The 26,322-nt window shown below is 39.3% G+C and overlaps 1 protein-coding gene across 4 annotated transcripts in view; it reads right to left on the reverse strand.

The window, feature by feature from the left end:
• Positions 1–2,717: 2,717 nt before the first annotated feature.
• Positions 2,718–26,322, reverse strand: part of LOC137887291 (protocadherin-9) — a 185,370-nt gene continuing 161,765 nt past the window's right edge. For all 4 annotated transcript variants that reach the window (XM_068730156.1, XM_068730154.1, XM_068730155.1 and 1 more), the window contains one exon: positions 2,718–4,782. In XM_068730156.1, the coding sequence (XP_068586257.1) occupies positions 4,412–4,782 (371 nt within the window). In that variant the 3' untranslated portion in view covers positions 2,718–4,411. The remainder of the gene's footprint in view (positions 4,783–26,322) is intronic.

Here is a 26,322-nt window from a genome sequence, read left to right on the forward strand (position 1 = left end):
CCAACTGAAAGTTTGCATAAGTGTAGACAGCCAATCAGGAAATGGATTTCCAAATACTTGGGGACCTCACAGTATATAATGCAGCACACCCTGCTGCTAAGCTATCATTTTTCTCTTCAGCTAACACCAATGTGCCCACTGAGGGTTACAATATTGTAACTTCCGTTCAAACACAGGCTCTGCTCTCTACTGGACTCTAAGGGTATAGTGAGTGGAGCCAAAAAATGCACGTCTTGCTGCCACATAATATTAACCCAACAACACCGAACCTTACCCGCTAAAGTTTAGTTGGGTAGAGCCACAGCCTAACCCTGCAGGTGTCAAAAGACAAGCAGCAGACATCCTTCACATCAAACTTCTTGGTTCATCAAGGAGTACCGGTACGTAGGCGTATCATGCCCAGACGAAGGTTCAGGTGCAACACAACGGACCAACACGCCATTCTTTTCACCAGTCATTCCTGCAAGCACAGTCCATGAAAAGGAGCCTGTCAATGTCCAAGAGATAGAACCTTATGAACTGACAGGGTGTCGACCACGGATACGCCACACGTGTCCTCGACCCTCACCCCACCGAACAAGGCCACTGACACTGCCATGCTGAGTGTGGAATATGAGTGGACCCCAGTGGGAGGCCACACCATCTGCAAAGCGCTATAAAGTGTGTCTGATGGGGGCAATTTGTTAAAAAAAAAAAGAACAGCACAAACTGAACAAAGCACATGTAACTTTGCCTCCCTGTTCCGCATGAGGTGGAAGACAAAAAAGCATCCAGCTATATAACCCTGGACCTGAAAGAATGCCTTTAAGTTATTGGTAACAAAGGAGGGACTTGGTCTGAGGGTAGCCCCAGTACACTCACCACGAAACAGCAAGATATTGGGGTGAACCTACAGGACAGTTAGTTCACACACTAGTCTTAGCTGAGGTCATTGCAAGCAACAAAGCTGTCTTGAATGACAACTTCTTCAGAGAGGAGCGCTCCAGAGGCTCAATGGGACCCTTCACCAAGGCTTTGAGCATTAATCACAGTTCCGACAATCGAGAGGAGGCACGCATCACAGAGCAATGCCTCTTGACCCTTTGCAAGAACTGCTTCGCGAGAGGGTGTCCAAAGGCAAGACAGCCATCTATCCACCAAACACCGACGGAGGCATAAAGTAGCTTTTTCATCAATGGCATGTGCGCATCCGCCCCCATTTGTGGATCATCCTGCTGTGCCAGGGAAAACCATAGCGAGCAGTGGGTGTTGCATCGGTTAGTGAACAGATCCATTTGTGTATCAGGGGTCTCAAGTGTTGGAGGACCGGGAACAGCGCCTGTAGTTCGAGGAGTCTGATGTTTTGGTCCCCCGCTGGAGGCCTCACACCACCAACAACTCGCCCAAGGCAGGTCTCCCTCTACCCAGGCAGGGAGGTCTGTGTGAGGAGGTCCCTCCCAGCCTTCAATGATTGGTGTGTGGATCCCCAGTAGTGTACATCATTCTCTACTGAGGTAATGGCAACCAGGCACTGGTTTGTGCTGGCAAACCATCTTAGCACCAGCGAATGGCCAGCCGCCATGAACCCTAGCGCCTGCATGGCGGTCAACAGCGTTACCGTCGCACCATGCTGCAGGTTGTTAGTCTGTGTTCTGACAGAGATGCCCCCAGTCTGCAAACATAGAGCACAACACCCGGATACTCCACCTGTAGGTGTGGCAGCTCACCGCTCTACTTCCAAGATCAATTGGACCATGTGGAATATTCTATGGACTTGACGATGAGGTTGTAAAGAAAAAGAAGACCCTTATGCCACAGTTGCAAAATGGCTGCAGCGCCATGTCCACACATCTGCTGAAGGTGTGGGGGTCAGAGAATAGGTGAACGGCAGCCTGTTATACTTGTAGGCCTTTTCACATTTTCCCTGTTTTTCGGGGCCACCTTGACATGAAAGTATGCGTCCTTTAAGTCGATCGCCTGGCTGAACCAGTTCCATTAACCACTTGATGGTTAGCATATGGAATATTTTTGCAGGCAATACATTGGTTAAGGACTTACAGTTCCAAAATGGGTCCGAACTCTCTCCTTTTAGGAACCAGGAGGTACGCAGAATAAAACGATCAATCGCTCTTGAGAGGGGAGGACAGACATAGCCTTTTTCTGCAACAGGGCCTCTTCGCTTGAAGAGAAAAATGATGGCAGACAGTGGTGACAGCTGCCATATTTACTGTAGGGTCCACATGTATTCGGGTGACACTCCTGGTTGGCCAGCTACTGTACGTGTATGCAGATTTTCAGTGGGCGATTAAGTGCTTGTGATTGGAGACTACCCTAGTCTAGTAGAGGGTGGATGCTGTGTGGATGAGTTAGAACCATATGATTACATTTTGAAAAAAAACTCATCAGTGAATTGAGAGCTGTCTATGGATGGCTCCAGACATTTTCGATGGCAACCCCCTCCCAGAAATTTCACCATACCAGAATTTCCTCAGACAGGATTTTCTTTTAGTAGGGACAAGGTAATGCTCTGTTCATGTGATGGTGAAGGACATGGGTCTAATTCAATGACTATTGTCTAATGATAACAATATGGCTGTTGCAAGAAAAACAAATAACTAAAAAAATTTGGAACAGCTCAGTTGTACCTCATGAGTGCACTAGAAACAAATTGACTTATTTTACAACAAGCAATTGTACCAAATTATTTAGAAACATTGGACAGACACAAAACTCCGGAGGTGATCATCCTGCACACAAATTAAGCATACACATAATTAAAACATTTATTGCAGTAGCTGTATACCTGTAGAGTATTAACAAGGATTAACTGTTTCAGTATCTGTGATGTCAAACACCCTCACAACTGACAAACATACTGCGATAAGCAAATCACTCCATCCCACTTAACTTCTTTATATTGTGACATAAATATGAAAATGCTTTACAAACTGAATGTCTCCTTAATACACAAATCAACTCTATTCCAACAAAATAAAATGACAGAAAAATGATCAAGTTAATTTTTAAAAGCTATATCTTTTAGCATGCTATTCCATTGTGTAATTTGCCTTCCATGCTGTGGAATAAAACAAACTTTTTCAGACAGTGGAATGACAGATGATCTTTCATGGTTGACCCATTATCTGCACATGCCTTTGTGTTTTTCTTTAGTACCAAAAACTTGATTATGTACTTTAATATCTGTGTGACGTGTAATTTGGCAAACATCCAATGCATAAGGCATTTCATTATCAGACAGGATAGTCTTTGTAGCCAACATGTTCTCATCTTTTAAATAATGCAATTCAGTGTTTGAAGAAACATCATGAAGGCACAGTGATTAAATTGTTATCTTAACCTGTGTTTTCTTAAGTATGGAAAATAATAGTCTGTGTGGAAATAATATATATACATATGCCAATAAATTGCAGGTAATACTGAGGGATTGCACTCAGTTAAATCACAATTTGAATAAAATCTATACAATAATAAGATAAACGTTAGATAAAACATTTAGCCATTTACAAATATATTGCTATTTAATTGTACTGAACACTTTCAAAATCAGTTTATAGAGGAGAGCTTTCAAAGCTTTTCATTTTTATAATGCACATATTGAGCACTGACATCCTTCATACAAAATGTTTTTTTTAAAAAAAGGTTTGCCTGTGGTTTTGCAGTACCTGACAAGAATCTTTATGAAATATGGGCAACATTGAGTATATTACGGGATGGAAAAATGTTTAAAAGTCAACCATCAGGTTTTAAAGAATTCGGTAAATGTTTACTTGTTGTACATTATGCCAAATTATAGATCTTTGTCCATTTGAAATCCCAAATCCTGATGACAAGCCATTATGATGACAGCCAAGAATTGTCCTATTCACTGTGGTTATTACATGTACATGATAGTGGTTAATAAGTCTTATTTACAAACTCACAGACAATGACAGAATAAACAAGTGTCCACTAACAGTGTTATTAGAACACTTTCTGAAATGTAATTCCATTTTCTTTGATTGTGTTGATTAATATAGTCCTGAAAGACTCAATAACAACCACACCACAAATATGTGTATATACTGGTCAGCCATGGTACTTTTTTTTTGTAATTTGTTATTATTTTCTCCATTTTACACATGTCCTTCACTTGTCCAAATCACACATGAAGTGGACAGAAAATGTGAAGTTGAAGAAATCCATGGAGGTTCATAAAAAAAAAAAAAAAAAAGTTTCCTCAAGAGCCATAATAAAGTTGAATTGTAGAGAACACAGCATAAGCACTATAGTTTTGTTGCCTACATAGTATATGTGGCTATCACACTGCAGAAGCATCAACTTAAGTGGGAAGAGATGAAACAAGAAAGAAAACAATAACAAAACAGGAGAGGAGCTCAGGTGGACATCTCACAGCACAGACGCAAAGTCCATCTTATAGCTGCTGGTCCTTCGGGCTGTCTGGGCAGGAGGCTGGCTGGCAGGACTTCAGACTCACCAGCGGAATATCAGCCATGCCACTGCTTGTGAAGTGTCCCTCACCACTCCCAAACTGCTTCCTGTCACCGAAATGCTCTGACCGCCCACTCTCATTTTTCCAGGTTCTGGTTAGAGTATGTCCATTGAGAAGTTTTTCCTTGGGACCCCACTCCCTCTGAGACCCAAAGCTAGACACGGGTGACTTGGGCTGCTGGTATGTTCCCAATGTCGGGGGCATCCAGCAGTTGTCTGAATGTCCCAGGACTAGGCATTCCTGTGTGCACATCTCTGTAGCTTCCACTAAGCCACGAGGTCCCAGGGGGCCATCTAAAAGGAGAAAAACAAAAAATAAAAAGAACAGGTAAAAATATATTCAGATCAACCATAATACCTGCATCATTACCAGTTTGTTACAGTCCTATACATGATATAAAAAAAAATACGACTGAAACTGATCGTGACCCACAAATGATAATCCTTCATACAGGATTATATGAAAGAAATATATCAAGCATTATTAATGTCATGTACCTGTAGAGTACATTTAAGTTAAAAAAGAATATACATTATTACTATTTTTATTTGTTCCTTGTTCAATTGATCCTACAATTTCTGATCTTTCACTATAGAATCTATCTATATCTATTATTGGTGTGTTTCTGCACTGAAAGCACTAAGGAAAGATTGGTGTCATGGTTAAAACATTTGCTGCTGACTTAAAGGACGAGATGGGACATGTATACTTTATATTTAACACTTTAGAAGATATACCTGTCCCCTGCCCGTTAATGAAAATATCTAATCAGGCAAAATTGTGGCAGCAACTCAATGCATAAAAGTACGCAGACATGGTCAAGATGTTCAAATGTTCAGAATGGGAAAGAAACTTGACTTTGACTGGAATGATTGTTGGGGCCAGACGGGGTAGTGTGAGTGTCTTAAAACTGCTGAGCTCCTGGTATTTCCGAGCACAGCAGTCTCTACAGTTTACAGAGAATGGTGTGAAAAACAACATCCTGTGAGCGGCAGTTCTATGGGCAGAAACACCTTGTTAATAAGAGAGGTCAGAGGAGAATGGCCAGACTGGTTCGAATCTGACAAGAAGGCAACAGTAACTTCAAATAACCATTCTTTACAACGGTGCTATGAAGAGCATCTCTCAACACACAACACATCGAACCTTGAAGCAGATGGGCTACAGAAGCAGAAGACAACAACGGGGTCCATTCCTTTCGGCTAAGAACAAGAATCAGTTCAATAAGGAACTGTTAAACACTGTGCGTTTTCTCTAGATTTGGCAACTTTTCAAACCCATTTCGGGACATCATTTAAATAAAGCTGTAGTTTAAAAAATAAATGAGCAAGCTTTCTGGAACTGGAGAGCATAGGGGGCTATAAATTTTGAGGAGGATGAAAGGATGGATGAGTTCTCTTTGAGCACTGTCAATTGAATCCATAGAAACATTTACAGTGCCTACATAACACATTATAAATAGACGGATGTGCAGCTTAAGGTGCTACGCTGCAATGATATCTTATATTCTCTCAGTAATTAGGCTCAACAAGCTGACTTTCATCATGTTTCACCTCTTCTATCATTTCATGTTGAACATTTAAATACATTAAGAGAACATGTGACACTGTAAGTGTATAAAACACACAATGAAAGCTTTGTCGGTATCAATAGACACTGTATGGGAATCTATGATTTTGACCAACTTAATGTCAATAATCAGTTGTTCCAGAGTCTGCAGGCCACAATAGCACATGCTGCCTATTCCTCTCTTCAAAGGAAGTGATTTATTAGTGAAAATGATTCTAACCCCTTTCCTTTAAACCAGAGACAAAAAGAACATTGAAGGTCAATCTGCATCACAATAAATCAAGCAGGACAAGGCTCTCCAACGCTTTGCTACTATCAGGCTACTCGTCTGATGAACATCCATCACCTTTCAGGCATGCAAAATCTAAAAAGTCAGTGTTTCAGGTTGTATTTTTTAAAATCTCATTTGATAAAAAGGAATGCATAATGCATGAAATATAATGCGCTCTAATATTTGAAGGATTCTTCTCCTTTGAGTTTGGTTTATTCTCCTTTTTTAAAGAAGCAACCAATTCTGTCTGTTTGTAATTCAAGCTTCAAAGGGTAATGAATTCATCTGTTTTTGTCCTAAAAAAGAAAATGATAACTATTTGTCCTAATTTGTCCCTTTGCTTCACAAAAAGCTAATTGGCTGGTGGCTAAGTTTTGTAACATTTCAAAGAGCTTTTTTCAAACGTCTGCCTGGACCTGTTTTTCTCCTTGTTAGTTGAAACTTACTTAGACAATTTGAAATACATTTTCACTTAGAGTTATCTTATTACAGGAGCAGAGAGTATTGGAGACATCTTATGCTTGTTTAAATCGAGTCATTATGTTAAACTTAATACCATAGACCTAAGGATTTAATAATATCTACATTTAAAACATATTTTGCAAATATATTTAAATTCATATTGACATTATGAAAGAAATGAAAGAAAATATGCATATTAATGTCTTCTTAAGCTCCATTAAATTAAATTTTGCCAAAAAAAAATCACTTAATCACTTAATAGAGTTAAGTTGATATTCAACAAAAGATAAACAATATAAACTTAACAAGGTGATATTGATTGCAGGTCTAATGTATTGGATACTTTATATGTGTTCATGAGGAGAATCATTATTTTTTGTTCCTATGCTTCTTCATATTTTCTGACCCAAAAGAAGATAATAAAAAATAGTATATTACCTATTGGCTCATTTGCCATATTTTGTTTTTCATGTTTTATTATAATTCTAGTTTAATAAGAATATGTCCTCATGTCCCAGTAAGCTGTGCTCCTCAAACAATGGGATCTGGCTTTGACAGCACATTTAGATTTAGGATTTGAAGAAAGCCTGGACCCCGGAGAGAGAGTCAGTCACTCCTCTTCATGGATGTGGAGTCCATCACAATAGCAGGAACTCATAACTGGCACGTGAGGAGTCTAACCAAGACACACATTATCATAGTTGCAAGGAGACCCACAGAGAGCAATAATACATGGTTCCCGGGAGACAGTAAGATGAATTCCTCAAATGAGATCGTAGATGAGTGAGCAGACATCTGAGGAGCTGTTACGGACGAGAGACGTAAGAAAGAAAAAGGACTGTGCACATGTAGATGGTATGCAGTGTTGCGCAGAGGAGCAATTTACAGTGCCGCCATTTATGTGACTTTTTGCTGTTCGGCAAATGATTATAATGGAGTCGTGATAATGGGGATGTCACCAATGTAATTTATTCCTACTTTGCAATCACCGGGTGCTTGAAAAAAAATGATAAAAATGGAGAAACAACAACCCTGACTGATTTGTTAATCTCAATATATGTGTTTGTAATATTAACAGTTTGTGTATTGGTTACAGCAGAGTTAGGTGACTGAATTGTCCATATTTCTTTTCTTTTTTTCTAACAAAAGCAGAGACAGACATTTATCAAGAGCACTCTGTGCTTTGCTATTCCCCTTGTGCAACAAACATGACCATTTGCATGTAGATTGGTACAATCAGTGGGCAGCAGAGGATAATGTGAATCAGCCATTTGCTCTTCTAATCTGTGCATGCCTGTTGTTTGAGACACAGCCTGATTGAAAGACCACTTGAGGCATAGAGCTAGTAGGTTTAGAAAAAAACCTTTACAAATCCAACAGCATTATGTATAATATAGACCAGCGTTTCCCAACCAGGTATCTTTGCACCTCAGGGGGTACTTCTGCATTTGTATCTGAGATGAACAGCCAAATAGCATTACACATTGGTGTGAGGTATTTAGTGTCAAAATAACTCTCAGTGTGAAGATGTCATGTTTGATTGAATAAAAATAAGCCACATTTGGCTCACCCCTTGTCTGGACTGCAAGTGTATTAGACGTGTTTTTCACTCACACATCTCGCTCAACAGATACGCTCTCATTTTAAACTACGCAGACGTCTGCACCAGCTCTGTTCAGATGCGGAAAAACCTTCAAGACCACGAGTGCGTACAAACTCTTTAGGATGTAAACAGAGCAGTCAACATGGCTAAATATGAAGTATACATGACTGGAACGCCCACCTTCTGCCATTAGAAGTGATAGTAGTTCAAATACAAACTTGACCAAACCTATAAGTTATCCAATAAAATATATCTAGAGGATATTCAAAATGAAACATTGTGCCTGTGCAGTCAAAGATCTGGACCTATTTCTTGAAATGTGTCATTGGAGCATGATAAAGCACATTTGTACTTCAGCAATATTTCTAGGGGAAGGATATCTCCTCTCCTTTAACAACCCCCCCCCTCCCAAAAAAAAAAAGCAGACAATTATTTTGTTCCCTTCATAAAAAAGTGCTGTGGTATATCACTCTCCAGAAACTCCACACCTGCTTATTCAAAACTCTGACTCAGCAGTCCAAATATTTCAAACAAAGTCAAAGCACAACACTGCACATTACTGGTGCCTCGATCTCTCTTTACTGGCTCCCTATTGATGCAGGGGGAGCCGTAGACTTTACAGTGAACAGGAATATGTTGGTCCATTTAATTGAAAGGACACTGTAAGAGGTAGAACCTCCTCCCATCAGCCCTCCTCACTTTGGAACAGGCTTTCTGAAAAAGAAGAGGCCAGATTGAGTATTTGTTAACTACTTTAAACACAGTCTGTAATCTTCCTAAATTCCTGCCTTTTTAGTCGTTTAACCCTAACCCTTATTTTGTAGTTTGCCATTGACTTAATTATCTTGTGGCATGGCCTACTGTTGTCCAGTGCTTTAATATTCACATAGAGACAAGTCTTTATTGCCATCTTGTTTTCCTGCACAGCTCTTGGTGATAATCCTTACTGTGAATAGACCTCTGCTGATTTCATCTGATTTAACTTGACAGACATTGACCATCAAGGTTTATTAGCAGTTTATTCTATTGTATTTTGTCCAAGAATATGCTTGTTTGCATTCTGACCTCCCACTCTGTAATCAGTGATAATCTCATGACTACATACTGTATACATTCGCGTTTTCATGGAAAGCAACATACATGCTAATAGCGTGATCAATAATTAGTCTTTACTGAAAACCGTGCGACTTGGAAAAGGCCAGAGGGCGTCAAGTGACATCCTGCTACTCTTGCTGAAACGTCGAGGCGCTGTGGACAGATGATAAGCACCAGCACACCATGACACTACAACTGCAGATAAGAGGCCGCTGGGTATGTACTCTGTTGTACTGCAGCTCGACAAACACGCAGTAAATCTGAAATAGATCCCGTACGGCCCAGTGAAATGTAAAAATGTAACTCTTTCTTTACTTTTGCTAATTGCTTAGAAATGTATATGCTACATAAAAAATACACTTGAATTTTAGCCAAGTCAGTAGCTCTACTGTACATGAATTTTTACGTGAATTTTAAATTGTAAGATTTAAGCAACGAAGAGGCACCTGATTCAGCTGCGATGCACAGGAAACCCTGTTTTAAACAAGCACCAAATCATTGCTGTGAACATGTTTTTTTGTTTTGTTTTTTTATCCCTATGAACACTTAAGAGACTGTATTTATGCCTTTTGCCATTATGTCAGATGGACAGACAGACAGACAGACAATCAGACAGACAGATTTCATTGAAATTATTTTAGTAATGGTGAGACACAGAATCTTATTTGTATTAATGACAAAGAATCAACATATCTCAATTCCACAGCATTAGCATGCATAATCAGCTAATTTTGCAAAGTCACAGCTTTTCCACACAGATAAAGCTGTAATTGTAGCATCAAGTTCCCTTAATTCACACAAAATGGCTTTCACATTGTTTAGTGCTACTTTGTCTGTGCATAGCTCGTTGCTCATGGTTACTATGCTCAAGAAGTCAAGTTTCTCCCTGCACACACACACACACACACACACACACACACACACACACACACACACACACACACACACACACACACACACACACACAAGCAAATAGCCGGTGGCTGATGTTTGGTGCAGAGCCCCTGAGTGCTTTAAATAACATTGAGGCACAGGTGTTGAGGAATGCAAGGGATTCAGAACCGTGTCAGATGGTGCTTACTTTTGCTTACAGCTCTGTGCAAATGCTGCAGATGTCCACAAAGACAGATAACTTACAGACAAAGAAACCATTAGATTGCCTCCTGATAAGGACTCATTAGGATGTGCTGTGGGCTGGTCTGTTTAATTCTGCAGAAGCTGTTGAATAAATGTGAGCCACAAGCAATCGCTGCTTAACGATGGACACTTTGACCAAACAGTATTCACATGTCTCTCATTCAATCCTCCTACTCAGCATCAACAGATCACAGAGGTTACAGAGGAGGAGAGAATCATACTCATTTTTTGGCCAGAGGTTGTTTGCAACTATAAGGGAGTATTCTTGTTTTAGTCTGCCGGCTACTGCTAATGAGATAACGTTTGGCTAATTAATTGGATGCACACTATCAGTGCTGATGTGCCAGTCCAACACCAACAACCTACAGCCTTCAGAATGGCAACGGGTGGAGAGGGAGTGAGAGTGATTGCGTGCGGGGGAATTAGTGTCCATAGGGCTTGTTTATTTATCCATGCTGTTAAGCATGCCCAGATGTTGTTATTTGGGGATGAATGAGGCTTTGTTTTTGGTCCAACATGGAGGCTGAAATTGCCGTACCACTGTCTCCAGCTGCTGCTCGAAAAACACACAAGATACGTCCGGCAGATTAATTCTTTAAACCTGCTGTAGGTTTTCTCTGTGACCCGTTCATCTTTCAACACAAAACATACATACATACATACAGACATATACCACCGATCCATCACTGTATACGCCAAGGCATAACATGATATACAGCTTTATAAACATAGCCTGTATTCATAAAGATATGCCTCATACCAAGAGCAAATATATTGCAAATGGCTTTGGGAAACATGTGAGTGGTATGGCGGTTGGTGTCCAACAAAGCATAGAATTACAGCTCCATACAGCTTTGCAGCAAATTTGAAAACAGGTCCTGTGATCTACAGTAATGGCTATCTGGGGTTGGATAAATATGATAGTGAGTAGAGCAGAACAGAGCAACATGCTGGATGCATCCTCAAGAGAATACTAGTCTGGCTGATGGATCCTTTCTAGTGCTCCCTTTGAGGCCATGCAGCAGCTTCTCATGAGAGGAGATGAAGGACAGGAGGCAGTCAAAATAGAAAAAGAAGACAAAGCTTGAGAATGGAAGAGACGGGTGTTTAGATACATAGAACAGAGGAGCAGGGAAGATGGAAGAGAAGAAAACAAAGAGAAGGTGAGGAACAGTAAGAAAAACAAAAGCACAAAGCTTGTCAAAAAAAATGCCATCATTTACATAATTTCCATGATCCCTGATACATATTATTGGTTTAGACCTCACTTAAAACTATTCTCAGATCAATTTGTAATTGAAATATTCAGCCCAAGGTACTGTATTGGACCCACGCATTTGTCCTGTTTACAGCATAGTGTGTGAGGGAATAAGTGGGCTACTGATGCTAGTGTGGTGGAAATGAAACTATTCGTCGATTGGTTTCGTTAAACAAATGTGCACTGGACAATGCACATACCACATACTGTACATACATAGATGTACTCTACATGTGTGCTATATTTATTTACTGAAAGTCATTAGAAAGTGGTAGAAATTGAACATACACACCTCATTATTCAGTTCTTTATGGAAGCCACCATGTTCAATTCTCTAATACTTGCCCAGCACTAATGGGTTTCAGGGTTGGCATCGTTATGTATGATTTGAAAAGCGTTCATGGTCTGTTGCCTAAATACCCTACAGCGCTTTAAAATTGCATGTGGTCTGACAGCCCAGGCTACCAATCTACAATCACAATTTATAATCTTCTGATAGACATCAGAGCATTTGGTGAATAGTATTCACATGAGACTCAATTAATTCTTTCCTCATTCTCTTTCCCCGATATTACAGTTTTGAGTCAGTAGCCACTATGTAACAGTAAGGAGCCATTCTGATAAGTAATTCCCTTTTGTTTTTTAGTCGGGGAGAAGCTATAAAAACCCAAGTAATCCAAAAACATATTTCCTTTTACCCCTGATGCTCTCCTCACTCAGTGTTTCCCTCAAAACTCCACTGCACCACTCTAGGGTTTAACTGCATCCTCTTTAAGTGGAATATTCTATCAAAGTTGTTGAATTTTAGCAAAGTAACATTAAAAATTAAACAGTTGTTTTAGGAGTCAATATATTTCTTTCTGACCTCATTTTAAAGCTAACGTGATGTTTCCTCTATATGGAATAGTAATGCTTATTCACTAAACATGTTGTTGTTGCTATTTTGTAGCTCCAAGATACAGTATATAACTCAATGACAATGACACTGTATTCTCAAAAGCATTGCCTAATGCATATTCAATTTTAGACTTAACTTTCAATAAAGATGTTAAGTTAATATGGTATTAATCATATACTATGAGTTCTCCACTGCATTCAAAACCAGCTGGCCTCTCATGCTTTGGGAAGAAGATTAAGGTTGTCACGAATCAGATATTGTGGACAGACCACAGAATCTGAAAAGCACAGCGTCAGACATGCTGCAGAGTAACAGCCCGGTGGCGCTTCAAAAGACTCTGACCTTTCCTGCTCATCTTCTACTGTACACCGCAAATTTCATTTGCAGTTCTGGGTCATGCCACCTCCAGAATTTCAGGTGACTCCTGCTTTTTAGATTGCAGCAGTGAGGAGGAGTGGATGAGACTGGTGGAGCGTTTTGTCAGTTGGAGCAAGGAGACTTAACATCAACTTAACAGCCTGATGAGAAAAAAGTTTATAATACAAGAGGTAGGCCTACCGATCATGTTTTTCCAGGGGGCCTCAATCCTGTAATACTGCATATTTGCCCAAATAGAATTAAATCTATTTGTATTAGTATTTTTACATAGTACACATTTAATGAAATTAAATTGAAATGTCTGAGTTACTATGCATTTACTATGCATATCTGCCGTCATAGCTTTCCTTTGAGGTTCTTCAAACATATGTTGAATTATGTCCTATGGTACGTTGTAAAATATCTCTGGATAGATCGGTGTCATTCTCTGGCAAAAAGGTTAGCAACGATTTTGGACAGACTTACATGAACAAAGTAAATACTAAAGTTCAAATGCAATTTAACCAACAACGGCACTTTAGAAGTGCAGCGTACCTAACAATGGTTGCTGAAATGAAGGGCTGACACACGCTGACATACACGCTGACTCAAAAACGTTGTGCATTAAGAAATTGTCAAGTGTTTTAATTGGGCTCAATGGGGAGATTTTGACAGCGGCAGTACTTAAAACAAACAAACAAAGGAACCAAAATAGATCGGGCTTCACTTAGCCCATGCCTATCCATCACAAATGCCTGGATCAATCCCAATCCCAGGTATCGGCTACCGACATACCTCCTTATGATGGATTTTTTTTTTTTATTTCTGAGAGAGCAATGAGAAACTTACACAGTGTCAGTTAGCACAATGAAAAAGTGGTAGTGCTGCAGTTGCTAAACAAACTGAACTTGCACTGATAACATGGAGGAATGGTACAAAGAAGGGCAGATTCGACCGAATCTCCGATGCAACAGACCAGATATTGTTAATAAATTTGGGGAGACCAGAACAAGTTCTGCTAGAATAAATGTTGCAGAACGTAAGCTCGGTTAACAATAAGACAAAAGTGCTTTGTGGCCTGGAGGCACCAGCAAAAGAGATGAGGACTAAACTAAACTCCATTGTAGAACACAACTTCCACCCCTTGAGTTGAGATGATGCTAGAGTACAAACATATTCACTCTTTGTCTCAGCATCCAAACGTAAGCCTACAGCTATTAGACTGTACAATGCTCTGTGACCAAGCAACTCCAACCTAAGCCAACTACAGGGGAAGTGAGGCGGGACTTCTGAACTGCACTGCAGAAACTGAACAAGTCACCAGTGACTGCTCGCTACATTTGTATTCACCAGAAAGCATTTTAGCTTTTGCTGTAATCTTTTCTTTCAGACATGTTTCTGCATATTCCTGCAGATTATCCGCATCAGTTGGTACACAATGCAATTTCACTGAAGCTATGCTACCGTTGATATCTTACCATTTGGATAATACAGTGGGATTGTGAAAATAAGGCACATGCCTACATATGGTAACTCTGTATGTCAGTATTTGTAAAAAGGACAGAAATACAAATCACCAAAGTGTATACATTTGATATGGTGTATTGTTACTTACAAATTCATAGAGAACATACCTTTATCAGGCATAAACTGGATATGGCTTTTTGTAGACTTGCCATGGTCATTGTCACTATCCATCCATTTAACCATCTTTGATTGACACAAATGAGTCATTCCATAACAATAGCTATGTATATAACTCATATATTGCTAAGTGTGGGATACCAAAGAAAAATGTGTACAATTTGTAAGTTCATTGTGCATTGGGTGGTAAAGGAAGGTAGACACCAAAAGTGTGCATGCATTGGAGCTGTGTCTGTAATTATAGTTTAAAATAAAGTAATTATTGAACATTTCTGAAATGTATGATTGAAAGGCCAAATACATTATATAAGCAGAGAAATTAAGCCAGTGTTACAGTTCCCATGTCCATTATTCTGATTCCTTGTTCAATGGCACAGTCAGTGGGACAACTTTATTTACTTAAAAACAATAATAATCACACTATTTAAATTAGTAAATATAGATTACTTAGACAAAAATACAGACATTTTCTTTCTTTTTCGCTAGTAACGCACATGTCCTTTATGGCAAAAATAGGGATGACAACACAGGTTTTCAAAACACATTTTGAATTGCTGTTTTACACAGCTCAGTGCAAGTGATCAGTCCCCATGACAACAATAGCCATGTAAAAATGATTTCTTCTCCCTCTCTAATCTTCCACTGCATTAGACTCAGTCACTGACCTTGTAATCTAATTTCTGCCCTGAATTAGTGAGTATGCCTGCTCATCTCTATCTTGGATCGTATATGTCTCTGGTCAAAGACCTTAAGTGATACTGTATGTGGTGACTAATTCAATTTTTACAATTGGCCCATATACAATTTTCTGGTTGAAATAATGAAATGTATATTGTTTTTTTGCTCGCACTCCATGTTAAGACCTGGTCAGAGTGCTGCACTGACAGGCAATGCCAGACATGTGGTTGAAAAATAAATAAATGAAAAGTCCACAAGCGCTTGCGTAGAACAGACACGCATACACCCAGACGACATTCACTAACGGTCTCTATGTTGACATTTGAGATATGAGGAATAGATTTCAAATTCAATACAAGGGTACAATCTGTAAATCATTGTGTGCTTGCTGTGGCTGTGATGGTGAAAGTAATTTAACAGATACAGATAATGATCATGTTGACTTCATAATACAGTAACACTAACCCATGACCACAATTCACTTTGCCCTATATACACAAGACACCAGGTAATTCAACCATCAAATGCAAGAAAAAAATGCACTCAAGCGTCAATACTGCTTAGTGGTCCGGTCCAATTGCTTCACGCTGTGCCATATTACACTGCATGTGCATGTTTTTTATTTGTGAGTATGTTCTTTGTGGTATGCAGCGAGTATTGATTTTAATCTGGAAGGAATGACAAGATAAGAAATAGCTGCTTGTAGTAAAGTGCATTGATGAGTACTTAAATAAATATCTTATATATTAATATAAATATCTCAACGTTAGATGTGTTTACTGGAAACTATAACAGATCAACAAAAGATCTATCGACATGGACTTATTTTGTTTGGCAGCTGGTAAACATGGACTGATTCAAAATAATCAATATTTAGGAATGTATGTACTGAAACAACTTTATTTTTAAAACTACTTATTGTTGCTGAGTGAGTGTCATTGTTGGATTGAAAACTTTAAAACTGAAACGAAGAGCTTCCCTTTTAAACGTCAAACTAACATATTTGTCAACTTCATATTTGTTAAATATTCTGTTGTATAATGTCAAATTTAGATGCAGAGCATTAAGTGTCTTGCATAATGAGGGTATAATGGAAGTGCATGCCACCTCTTAATTAAGAGTAGTGATTGAATTACTCACATGCAGTTGTATAAAAATATTATAAAACCTATTCTAAAATCATTGTTTACTCTAACGCAGGTATGGTAAAATGTATGTGCTATATTTTTTTGTGTTAGGCTGATGAACACAATCAAGCTTGGAATTGTTCAATGGAACTTTTTTTCTGCATTAGCAAAGTACATCTGCGATAAATGCAATGACAGCTAAATTAAGAATGTTATAATTATAGCAGGCAAAATATTAATATTGAACATATTTGCCAAATCTCTAAATTTAATATTTTGTAAATGTTGAAATATTGTATTTGTTATTGTCAACCACCAACAATGGTTAAGGTTTTGAATACGGTCAGAACATTGAGGAAATGGCAGCTAAAGTGAAACGTGGTTAAGGAAAGACAACTAAAACCACCAAAGATAAGGTCATTGACATCGTGCGATAATACATATTACAGATATCAACACTGACCTCCAGTAGAAGACGTGCCATGAATCTCAGACTGAGATGTCCCAGTAATCCGGTAATCCACCTTCACAACCTTACTTTGCCCTGTGCTATATATGATTACTTTGTTTTTGTATTGGCACTAAATGTAAAATTGGCACCAAAGAAATTGCTGTGGCAAAATAGCTACATATGAATACAATTTGTAAGAGACAAGGTTGACCCTTTATGGCTTGCCACAATGCATATAGTGGGGCCTATTATAGACTATGATGTATTTTCATTGCACATAGATATTGTACCACAATAACACGCATGCCCTCTCATATTATAAAGATGTAACTGATGCATTGCTAACTTTGCTGCAAAGGTATCTGATGAAGCCTACTTTAAATAATCAATGATTGCTATATGAACTCAGTTGTATTCCAGTTAAAATGGCTATATTTTAAAAGACACACTTTTGTGTTATCATACATTTATATTTAAGCAATTAACCAGTATTATTAATTCATCACAATTAGCAATCATTATTAGGCAGCCTATGCTAACAATATGTACGACTCGAACATCATCTTATAATTTGTTTGGGAATAGCTGGATGTAGTTTCTTGTAAATTTTGAATGAATGTGCCCCGTTGTCTACACGGCCTTCTTCTGGAGTCACTCGACACAGCTCAACAAAGCCTCAGAGTGCAGAGTCTGAATGAGCATCAAGGAGGGGTAAATGGTCTGTAGCAGAAAGCAACACCAGTGTAACAGATATAGTGCTAGATATTCATAACACTATTTGAAGTACTTTCCAGGTATGTGCTCTTCCAGTAAAACTCACACACGCAGTCAAGCACATGGCATTAACATAAAGAGGAAGGGGACGCAGCAGGTCCTGTTACTGCTTACTTGCAGAGGTACAACAAAAGGGGTAAAAGGAAGGAAAAGAAAAAAAAGAGTGAGAGGTGAGAGTGAAAACGAGCAAAACTACTGAGAGGCTGATAAGTTCTACAGTGAAGTAGTGACAGAGAGACATGTAATTCTCTGTGTTGATCATTACCTTGAGCCTGAAGGAATTCGATAATAAAACAGAACCTTGTTAATCCCCCGAGAGCTCTGTAATTGCAATGTTGAGGTACATCTCCTCTCTGTTAATAATTGTAATTTCAGAGCATGCTCTGCCCACATATACATTTATTCATAATTACCTGAGGGAATGGATAGTGCCGTACTGTCTATTAAAATTGCCCTGATTTAAAAGGTATGCATAAAAAAATTAAAGCCAACAACTATTGATTTGGTAAAAAAAAATTCAGCTTTTTTTCCTTTCTGTTTTAAGGTCATGGATATGTTGTATGGATTATCCATACAATCCTATGCCATACTTTTTACATTATGTTCAGTGAAAATGTAAACTCTCACACTACACCGCACAGCTTCACCGTGTCGTAACCATGTCTACATGTTAAGTGAGCGAAAGTGTCAAAATTGTGATGTGATAGAAAAATTAGCACCTCCTCTTCGACACTAAGAACCGTCTGCCTTGGCTGCGGCGGTGTTAAGCTGTTGACAGGAAATGTCAATTACAAATATATGGTCACTAGATCACATGGATTGGTGAGAAAGCAGTGTACTCAGTAAATCACAGAATATGTGCAGGGTATAATAGACAAATCCATGTTAAATTGATACCACTTTCAATGCACAATCCACTTATATCCCCAGATATCCACCTTCTTCAAAGCGTCATTCACACACACACACACACACACACACACACACACACACATCACAATATGGGGATATGCTAAATCTACACTGATTAGATTGTTAAGTAATGAGGGAAATATGTGAGTGATTGTGTAGTTTACAGATTCACCAGATCATTAAAAGACAATGTGTCAGTCACATATTTTACTTTCAGTGCATGTTTTGGCTTTAAATAAAAAAAAAAAATAAATAAACAGCAACATGAAGGAAATTAAAACCTGATAATGACAATGTAAAATGTGAGCCATATGCATAAATCTGTTTTGTGAGATGGTGGGTGCACTGGGAGGAAGTGGAGGTCAGGCCCTGGCAGAGACCCCTGTTGGGTGCAGGTGGCGAATAACTTCTGTCTGCCAAGTAATTAAGTGTCCATCACATCCTTGCAGGAGGGCTGTGCAACCCAAAAGCCTATTCCAATGTCCATCTGTGAGAAAGACTGGAGCTACAATATGGCCCTACACATGACCAGTGTATCTATAACAACACATGGAAATCAAGCAAACGGCAGTCTATTTTTACTATTGCAATACAAAACCTTGCTTTTCCCTAGGCTTCTGACTGTAATTAGTTAGTAAGTATACAGTAGTGAGCAACAGTATGCTCTGGTGCTTGTGCTTGATCAATGTCACAACAACACTGTTTTCTTGGTTATATTTTCAGACTAAACATGGCTGTGTATTTTCTTTTACTTTGACGAGACTGCATGACTCCCACAAAACCCTTTGTTAGACAAAGAACCTTTAGGATGCTCCATGAGTTTTAACAACTTTCACATTTTCACCTTTAGTAAAAGAAGAACTAATCAAAAGCGATCATTAAGTGTATTAGACATTAGAATGGATTGAATTGATATGGTTTCTGACCTTTGATGAGGTTGCTCGAGGCACAATTTTGAACGAAAAAGAAAAGATATTGATATGTAATGGCGATCTATTACAATTCACACACCGGCTGTAATACTAGCTGGATATAGGCTGTAAAATGTGGCTTCTATTGCATGGAAAGCATGTCTTAGTCTTGGCCTAAACCACGTTTATCATAATTGCTTTGTTACAGTCGAAGCAGTGACAAACGCATGTGACATCCTGCTGTAGTACAACCTTTTTTTTGGACTGGCTAGGTGTTGATATGTGCGGTTATTCAGTCTTAATGTCGGAACATGTGTGAAACTAATTTGTTGTTTTTGAAGATGGCAGCAATTAATCTCTCAAATGACCTGGCTAGATTAAATGAGAAGAAAGAGTGGATGCTAGGAAAATAAATGCCAGCATTAGGGAAGAAATTACAAGATGACCTTACTGAACAATGATTTATGGATTCCCTCGTCAAGCAATTACAGCAGGTGATACCTTTGAAATTTCAAACCACGGAAATTAAATTTGCTCCTTTGCAAACTGTGCACTTGTCAAGGACATTTGAACTGTTACCTACATCGGGAGGCTCCTCTGCAGTCATCCCTCTTCCCTTGGCAAATCACTCAGCTTTAAGAGTGATAGGGCCTATACGGGGGTGGACAAAATAATGAAAACATCTAGCAATACATGAATATCAAATGCTTGAAAAGCAGTAGAGCAGAAGGACTTAGATTTCAGAGATGCTAGTAAAGTGATTGTCCTTTAAATAATTGCAAGTGGTTAATATACCAACCTTCAATACATTTGTTGGCCAAATGGGAAAGATTAACCTTAGAAAGCAAAGCCAGCAATAGAAACCAGATGGCATTTTTTTTCTTCTGATTTTCACCAAAAAATATATAGATATGGTAAATTGCGAAATAAAATCTGTAAAAAAAGATGAACTATTTATTAGAACAGCCACTTATCACAATGTTTTGTTTTTAATTGCTCAGAAGTCTCTGTTTCATTCTCTTAACACCAAATTAGGCATCTTTGTGTAAACGTCAGCCAAAGAGAATCATGTCACAAATAACAAACGGTTTAATATAATTATTTTATATCTAAGGCTTTGATGTTAAACTGTGCTAATTTACAGTACTTATTTTTTTCATTTTCAAATTCCACTATAATGACCTCGTATTTGTGTACCAGCTTTTGTAAACCAGACGTTTAGGCCCATTGGGAAGTGTAAGGCTTTTTTTTCCAATTCTGTCATTTCTGTTATTAAGGCACTTGCACAATAACAGTAGAATTCATTGTGCTTTCAGTGTATGCTCTCTTTCCCATTTCACTTGTTTTGATAAAGAAGGAAGATCATAACAACCTTGCTATTTTGAATCCTGTTTGGAAGAAACAAATCAATCAAACTAATCTCAATGATTATGTCCCCTCATTGGCTCTCTGAGGGAGTGATGATAAGAGAATATTTTTATTATGCCGCCTTGTGTAAATGCAGAGCATCGAGGTGCTCGTAAATCCTCACACCTGTGCCTGTACCACCATGACTCCCCCCTGCCACTCCTGTTGTAGTGGCTCTTTCAAGCATGCAACTGCAGAACATGGAACACGAGGATGAAAGCAGAGTTGCACACCACTCAGGAGCATTTGGAGCACATGTCTCAGCCCCTCCATATGTCACCAAAACATGAAAGTACAAGGCAGATGAACATGGGATTCATTCGTAATAAAGACCCTAATACTGAGCGGAGAGGGGTTAAAATGATCTGTATACTGATAACATGATGGGGATCATCAGTATTACATTTTTTTCTTTTGTTCTATTATACTGATATACATTTGAAAAGCTGATCCTTTGCCATTATCCAAAACAGCTGGTGGCAAGAACAGCAGATCTAGAAAATTGCATTTTTGTGCAGTTTCATCTTCCTGGCTTTCTACCTAACAAACAGTATAACGAAGCCAGCTGTTTTGAACCCGGTCAGCACCAACAGGTGGGTAATTATACCAATTGTGCTACTGTATAAAATCCTCACACCATCCTGTAGGCTAACTTCTCGCACTGGAAGGAAGCGGCGTTTACACTGGTGTTAGCTTTCGAGTTGAAATCTTATGAAGGGCCCTGGAGTTGCTTTAGCGACCCCAAAACTAGCCACAGCACCCACCGAGCACCCCCAAGAAATTTCTGTGGTTTATTTAGAGGATAAAAGTCACAGAACACATCAGAAATCCACAGTGCCTGGAGCATATTGGATCTGACCGTATGAGCAGTGGAGCAGTGAGAATTTCCTCCCCTCGCTGACGGGGCTGTCTGTTACCTCCATTCACCCGCTAGAAAGCTACTCCAGGTCGCTCCTCTCAATATATCGCGCTCTTCTGTTCTTTACCCCACTTCGCTAAAATCACCCAGCACTCACTCCCAAAAGAATGAAAAAGCTGTTTAGTATTTTAACGAGAGCTGTACCGAATGTCTTTTTTTTGTTTCATTTAACCGAAGCTTCAAATGTCTGTCGTTATATTTTATTACGAAATCAACCTAACAAAATCGACAGAACAAAAGGTCTAAATTTGAAATGAATGGATTCATCGGATTATATGAGCTAGTCTTTTTTATTAAATACATTTTATTAATGAATATAGCCCATTAGTTTCATTTGATTGCTGCTAGACCGCCCTGTTAATAGGCTTACAGGTACGTCGTTTATGAGCTGTGAGTAGAAGAGCAAACTGTTTTTTGGCCACACTGAAAATGTTGGGTTAGAAAGGCTGACCGCCAACAAACATCGATTGAAGCGGAATATTCTGCGAGATAAAAACATGTTATACATCTATCTCTTTTCAATAATTGTTGACTTTTGGACTTTACAACGCACTGGAGTTATTGGAAATCGTCTCTCCTTGAACACCGCGGTCGGTGCAATGCAATGTCTAACATCAAGAATATGGAACGGAAAAGTGTTCATCCATTAGTCGAGGTGTTGATACCAGGAAGCAGTTTTGTGAGTTCGATCTCAGAATGTGAGAATGAAATGCTAAAACCAAGCTCTGTCTGTGGCATAATTGTGTGAAATGTTGTGTTAAGGTGTGTTTACGGAGGCAGGCTTGTGAACCTTACATCTATATCCCTTGAGTTGAATACCTCACCTTGTGTTAAAAGACAATGACATTGTAACTATCGCAGAGATGGTAATGCGTATATATGCGTGTGTGTGTGTGTGTGTGTGTGTGTGTGTGTGTGTGTGTGATATGGCTGTTGATGTTGAAGTTGAAGTGTGGCTACTGTAGCTAAGCAGTAACTAAATAACTAAAAGATGTTGCATTAAAATAGTATGCAATATTACATTTCTGCATTTGTCAATTTCTCAGACACAATGTTTTAGCATGGTTTAGCATATTTACATTGAGTGCTCCTATACAGGTGACATTACATAGTTTCAGGGCTCTATCTCAAAGGATATACAACTCGGAGAGATTGAATGACATACTAATACATTGTTGGGAGCAAGGTAGAAAATATATTTATAATATTTATTTACTTCCCTGCATTTTTCTCTGCACTATTCCTTACATCTATATTCTCAGTAATCATTTTGATAAAGAGGAAAAAGAGATTGTTGAAGGTGTACTTCCTAAAACCATACAAAAAAAAGATATACTGGCAACATTGTTATTTTATCAAAACAAGTGACAGCGAGAAAGCATTTAACAATTGAAGTACCGAGGAACAGCTCGTAAATTGTAAAGGGCACTCTGTCAAAACCCATTCCTCCTGCAGTCCTCTCAGTCATTGGACATTTGATGAGTAGCTTTGTCTGTTCCCCTCTCAATGTCAAAAAATCAGCCGGCACTCTGACTCTCTGATGAGGTCATAGACCCCTGCCACTGTGAGACGGTGACCATGTTGAGGCAGAGCCTCACCTGTCATCATGACAAGTAAAAAACAAATAATGCTAAAATAAAATAAATATTACTATTTCTCTACTGATCTGTGCTATAAATGTAATTTCTGTATGATTCCAATCATTTCAAGCGTTTTTATAATCAAAATTGCTGAATTAGCACATGTCCTGTTCAAACAGAGGAGACAGTGAGGTGAGGCAGCGACGAGATGTTCCTCACCTCAGACTGTGAATCCCTCACTAACTGGGTTGAGCGCGTGTCTTTTGCTTTCTCATTGTTTGTCACCACTGTAATATTTGTAGAAACTTTTATTACATGTCCTTTATTTCCATAGAATAGGTAATGTATTTCACGTCTGTGTAGAACATATTTAGTGTTGCTGATCTGACATTAAACCGCAGTGAAAAAGCACAGAGAGGCAAACAGTACCTCTGGCTCACTGAAGGGGGCGACCGAGAGCCCACGGGTCGGGTTCATGCTTGTTCTGTCGTTGCTCTTCTTCTACACTTCTCTTCTTCTTATATTTTGCTTTGACCGCAATAATGTAAGATTCTATATCCAAGCTTAAAAATGTCTCAAAAAACAAGGAAATATGAACAAATCAACAGCGATTCAACGTCGGACAGGTAAAGTAACCTTTTATGTGTTTGTTGTTCTCTTTATACATCCGGGGTTGTTACGCAGATTATCACGGAATCTCACGATGTTCGCGGGTGGCGCCCGCGAGCGCTCCGCTTCTGAAACGCTCCCGGAGGAATCAATTATGTACCTTACCTATGTGTGTGTGTGTGTGTGTGTGTGTGTGTGTGTGTGTGTGTGTGTGTAAATAATGCTGATATGAAAAACAACCAGTAGTCAATGTACAAGCTGTCAATTGAATGGTGATTGAAGCTACTCTATTGTGTTCATATATTTGTAAATCTGACTTATGTAGCGTCAGTGCCTCACCAGCCACGATCCTCACCGCACATCACTGCTGTCATCACACGTAGAAACACAAACACACATTTCCTGAGACTCAAGTGAAGCAGTGTGAGCCAGTGTTAAGCGCATTCAAAAATGAAATAAATGAAATAAAATCTATACAAGAAAGTGATAGAAGCCAGACATGTGTTGTCATTGCTGTGTTTGTCTGCAGTTCCTATTTTTACGCTACATGTGGATCCTGTGACTCATTAAATAATGCAAATCAGAATTCACTGACAAAGGAGTGATATGAAAGGAAAGACATGTATGGGGCACGAGCAAAAACGTTGCCAGCGGCCTCATCATTTCATTTCCTTTAGCCCATCTATAAATGGCATGCATTTTAATCCTTTTAATTATGGATCCTCGCTACAATTACCTCAAATTAAATTACTTTGCAAACCTCTGAAGGATACGTAGCTAACTGAGAAGAAGAGGATCATTCTGCCAGGGATTTAACCTCAGTTTCTCTGTGACACATTGAGCTATCACCCCCACCTCCTAAATCCAACTCCATATGGAACAAAAATATTGAAAATGCCTAAAAGCCCATACTGTACCCATTCTAGAACCCAATCAGCCTTCAAACTCCTCCAAATCCCCTCTTTCCCAGTCCTACTCTATTCATGGGGCTATAGAGATTACAGAGAAGAACCCTGCCTGGCAGGCATGCCACACTTAAATAATCTCTGGGTGAAATCCCAGTGTTAATGTGGGGTTTCTGGATCACGGCACTGCAGTGCGTTGCGGCGCTCTGTGGCAGGCTGGTCGCAGATGACGGGCGTGCACCGAGAGACAGCGGATGTACGGAGAGAGGGGGTAGAAAATTAGGATGAAAGCAAGGAGAGTATGAAGAGTGATGAGAAGAGAGGGAGGGAAATGGAGAACAGGAGGAGAGTGAAGAAAGAGAATACAACAATATGGCGTGCAGATGAAAAGGAGAGGCAGAGGAGACATAGAGGGAGTGGAGAGGATGAGAGAGATACCACTGTGGAGGCGAGATAGTCCCCTGAGTGGGCCACAAGAAGCCTGCCAAGGTCTAAATGACATTACTCTGCATGTTATATACTTCATGGCCTTGGGTGGGTGTCCCATGTGCCAAGAGATGCAGAAAATCCTGACTGCTATTCTTACCCTTCACTACAGCTGACCCATAAACACACTCATCTCACACTTGAAGCATGGCATCAAACCAAGTACACGGAAAATGAATTAATTACTTGATGTTTCAATTGCAGCGCAATAATTGCTTTAGTCCACAGGATAACCAAGAAAGTGAGAAGATAACATATGCCAGTGAAGACGACAGCATAATTACAGGATTAGTGTAGGTCTTAAAGACTTCATCTTTCACAGATACACATGGATTGGGGGTGTGTGTGGGGGTGGGGGGGTAGGGGGGGGGGAGGGGGGGCAGGCAATCTTTCTCAAAGAAGACGATGCTCTTCTTTAACAACAGCACACTGGCAAATGATTGTAGCTGCAGGAGAGCTCTGATTGCATTCACGTCTTGCAAAATATCTGTGCATGCTCATGAATCCTCCACATTAATATAATAATCAAAAGAATGACTGAAAAAAAAAAGCCCTTAAGCTCAGCGCTCAACCTCTACCAACCACTCTCCATCCTTGGTGGTGCCCCTTCTCATTACTTCATCACCTGGCCTTGATTCTTCCTCTTCTGCCTCTCGAGTGGAATGAACTCCCCACTCAAGTCAGGACAGAAAGAGTTACTCATCAAGAGCAAAAACTTGCCTGTTCAAAAGATATTTCACACCCAGCTTTTGCCCCCTGAATGACACATGACTGAGTGAT

The sequence above is a fragment of the Cebidichthys violaceus genome, unplaced genomic scaffold, assembly GCF_023349555.1.
Source record: "Cebidichthys violaceus isolate CVI_PGR_0920_01 unplaced genomic scaffold, fCebVio1.0.p SCAF_5, whole genome shotgun sequence".
In the NCBI taxonomy this organism is placed as follows: Eukaryota; Metazoa; Chordata; class Actinopteri; order Perciformes; family Stichaeidae; genus Cebidichthys; species Cebidichthys violaceus.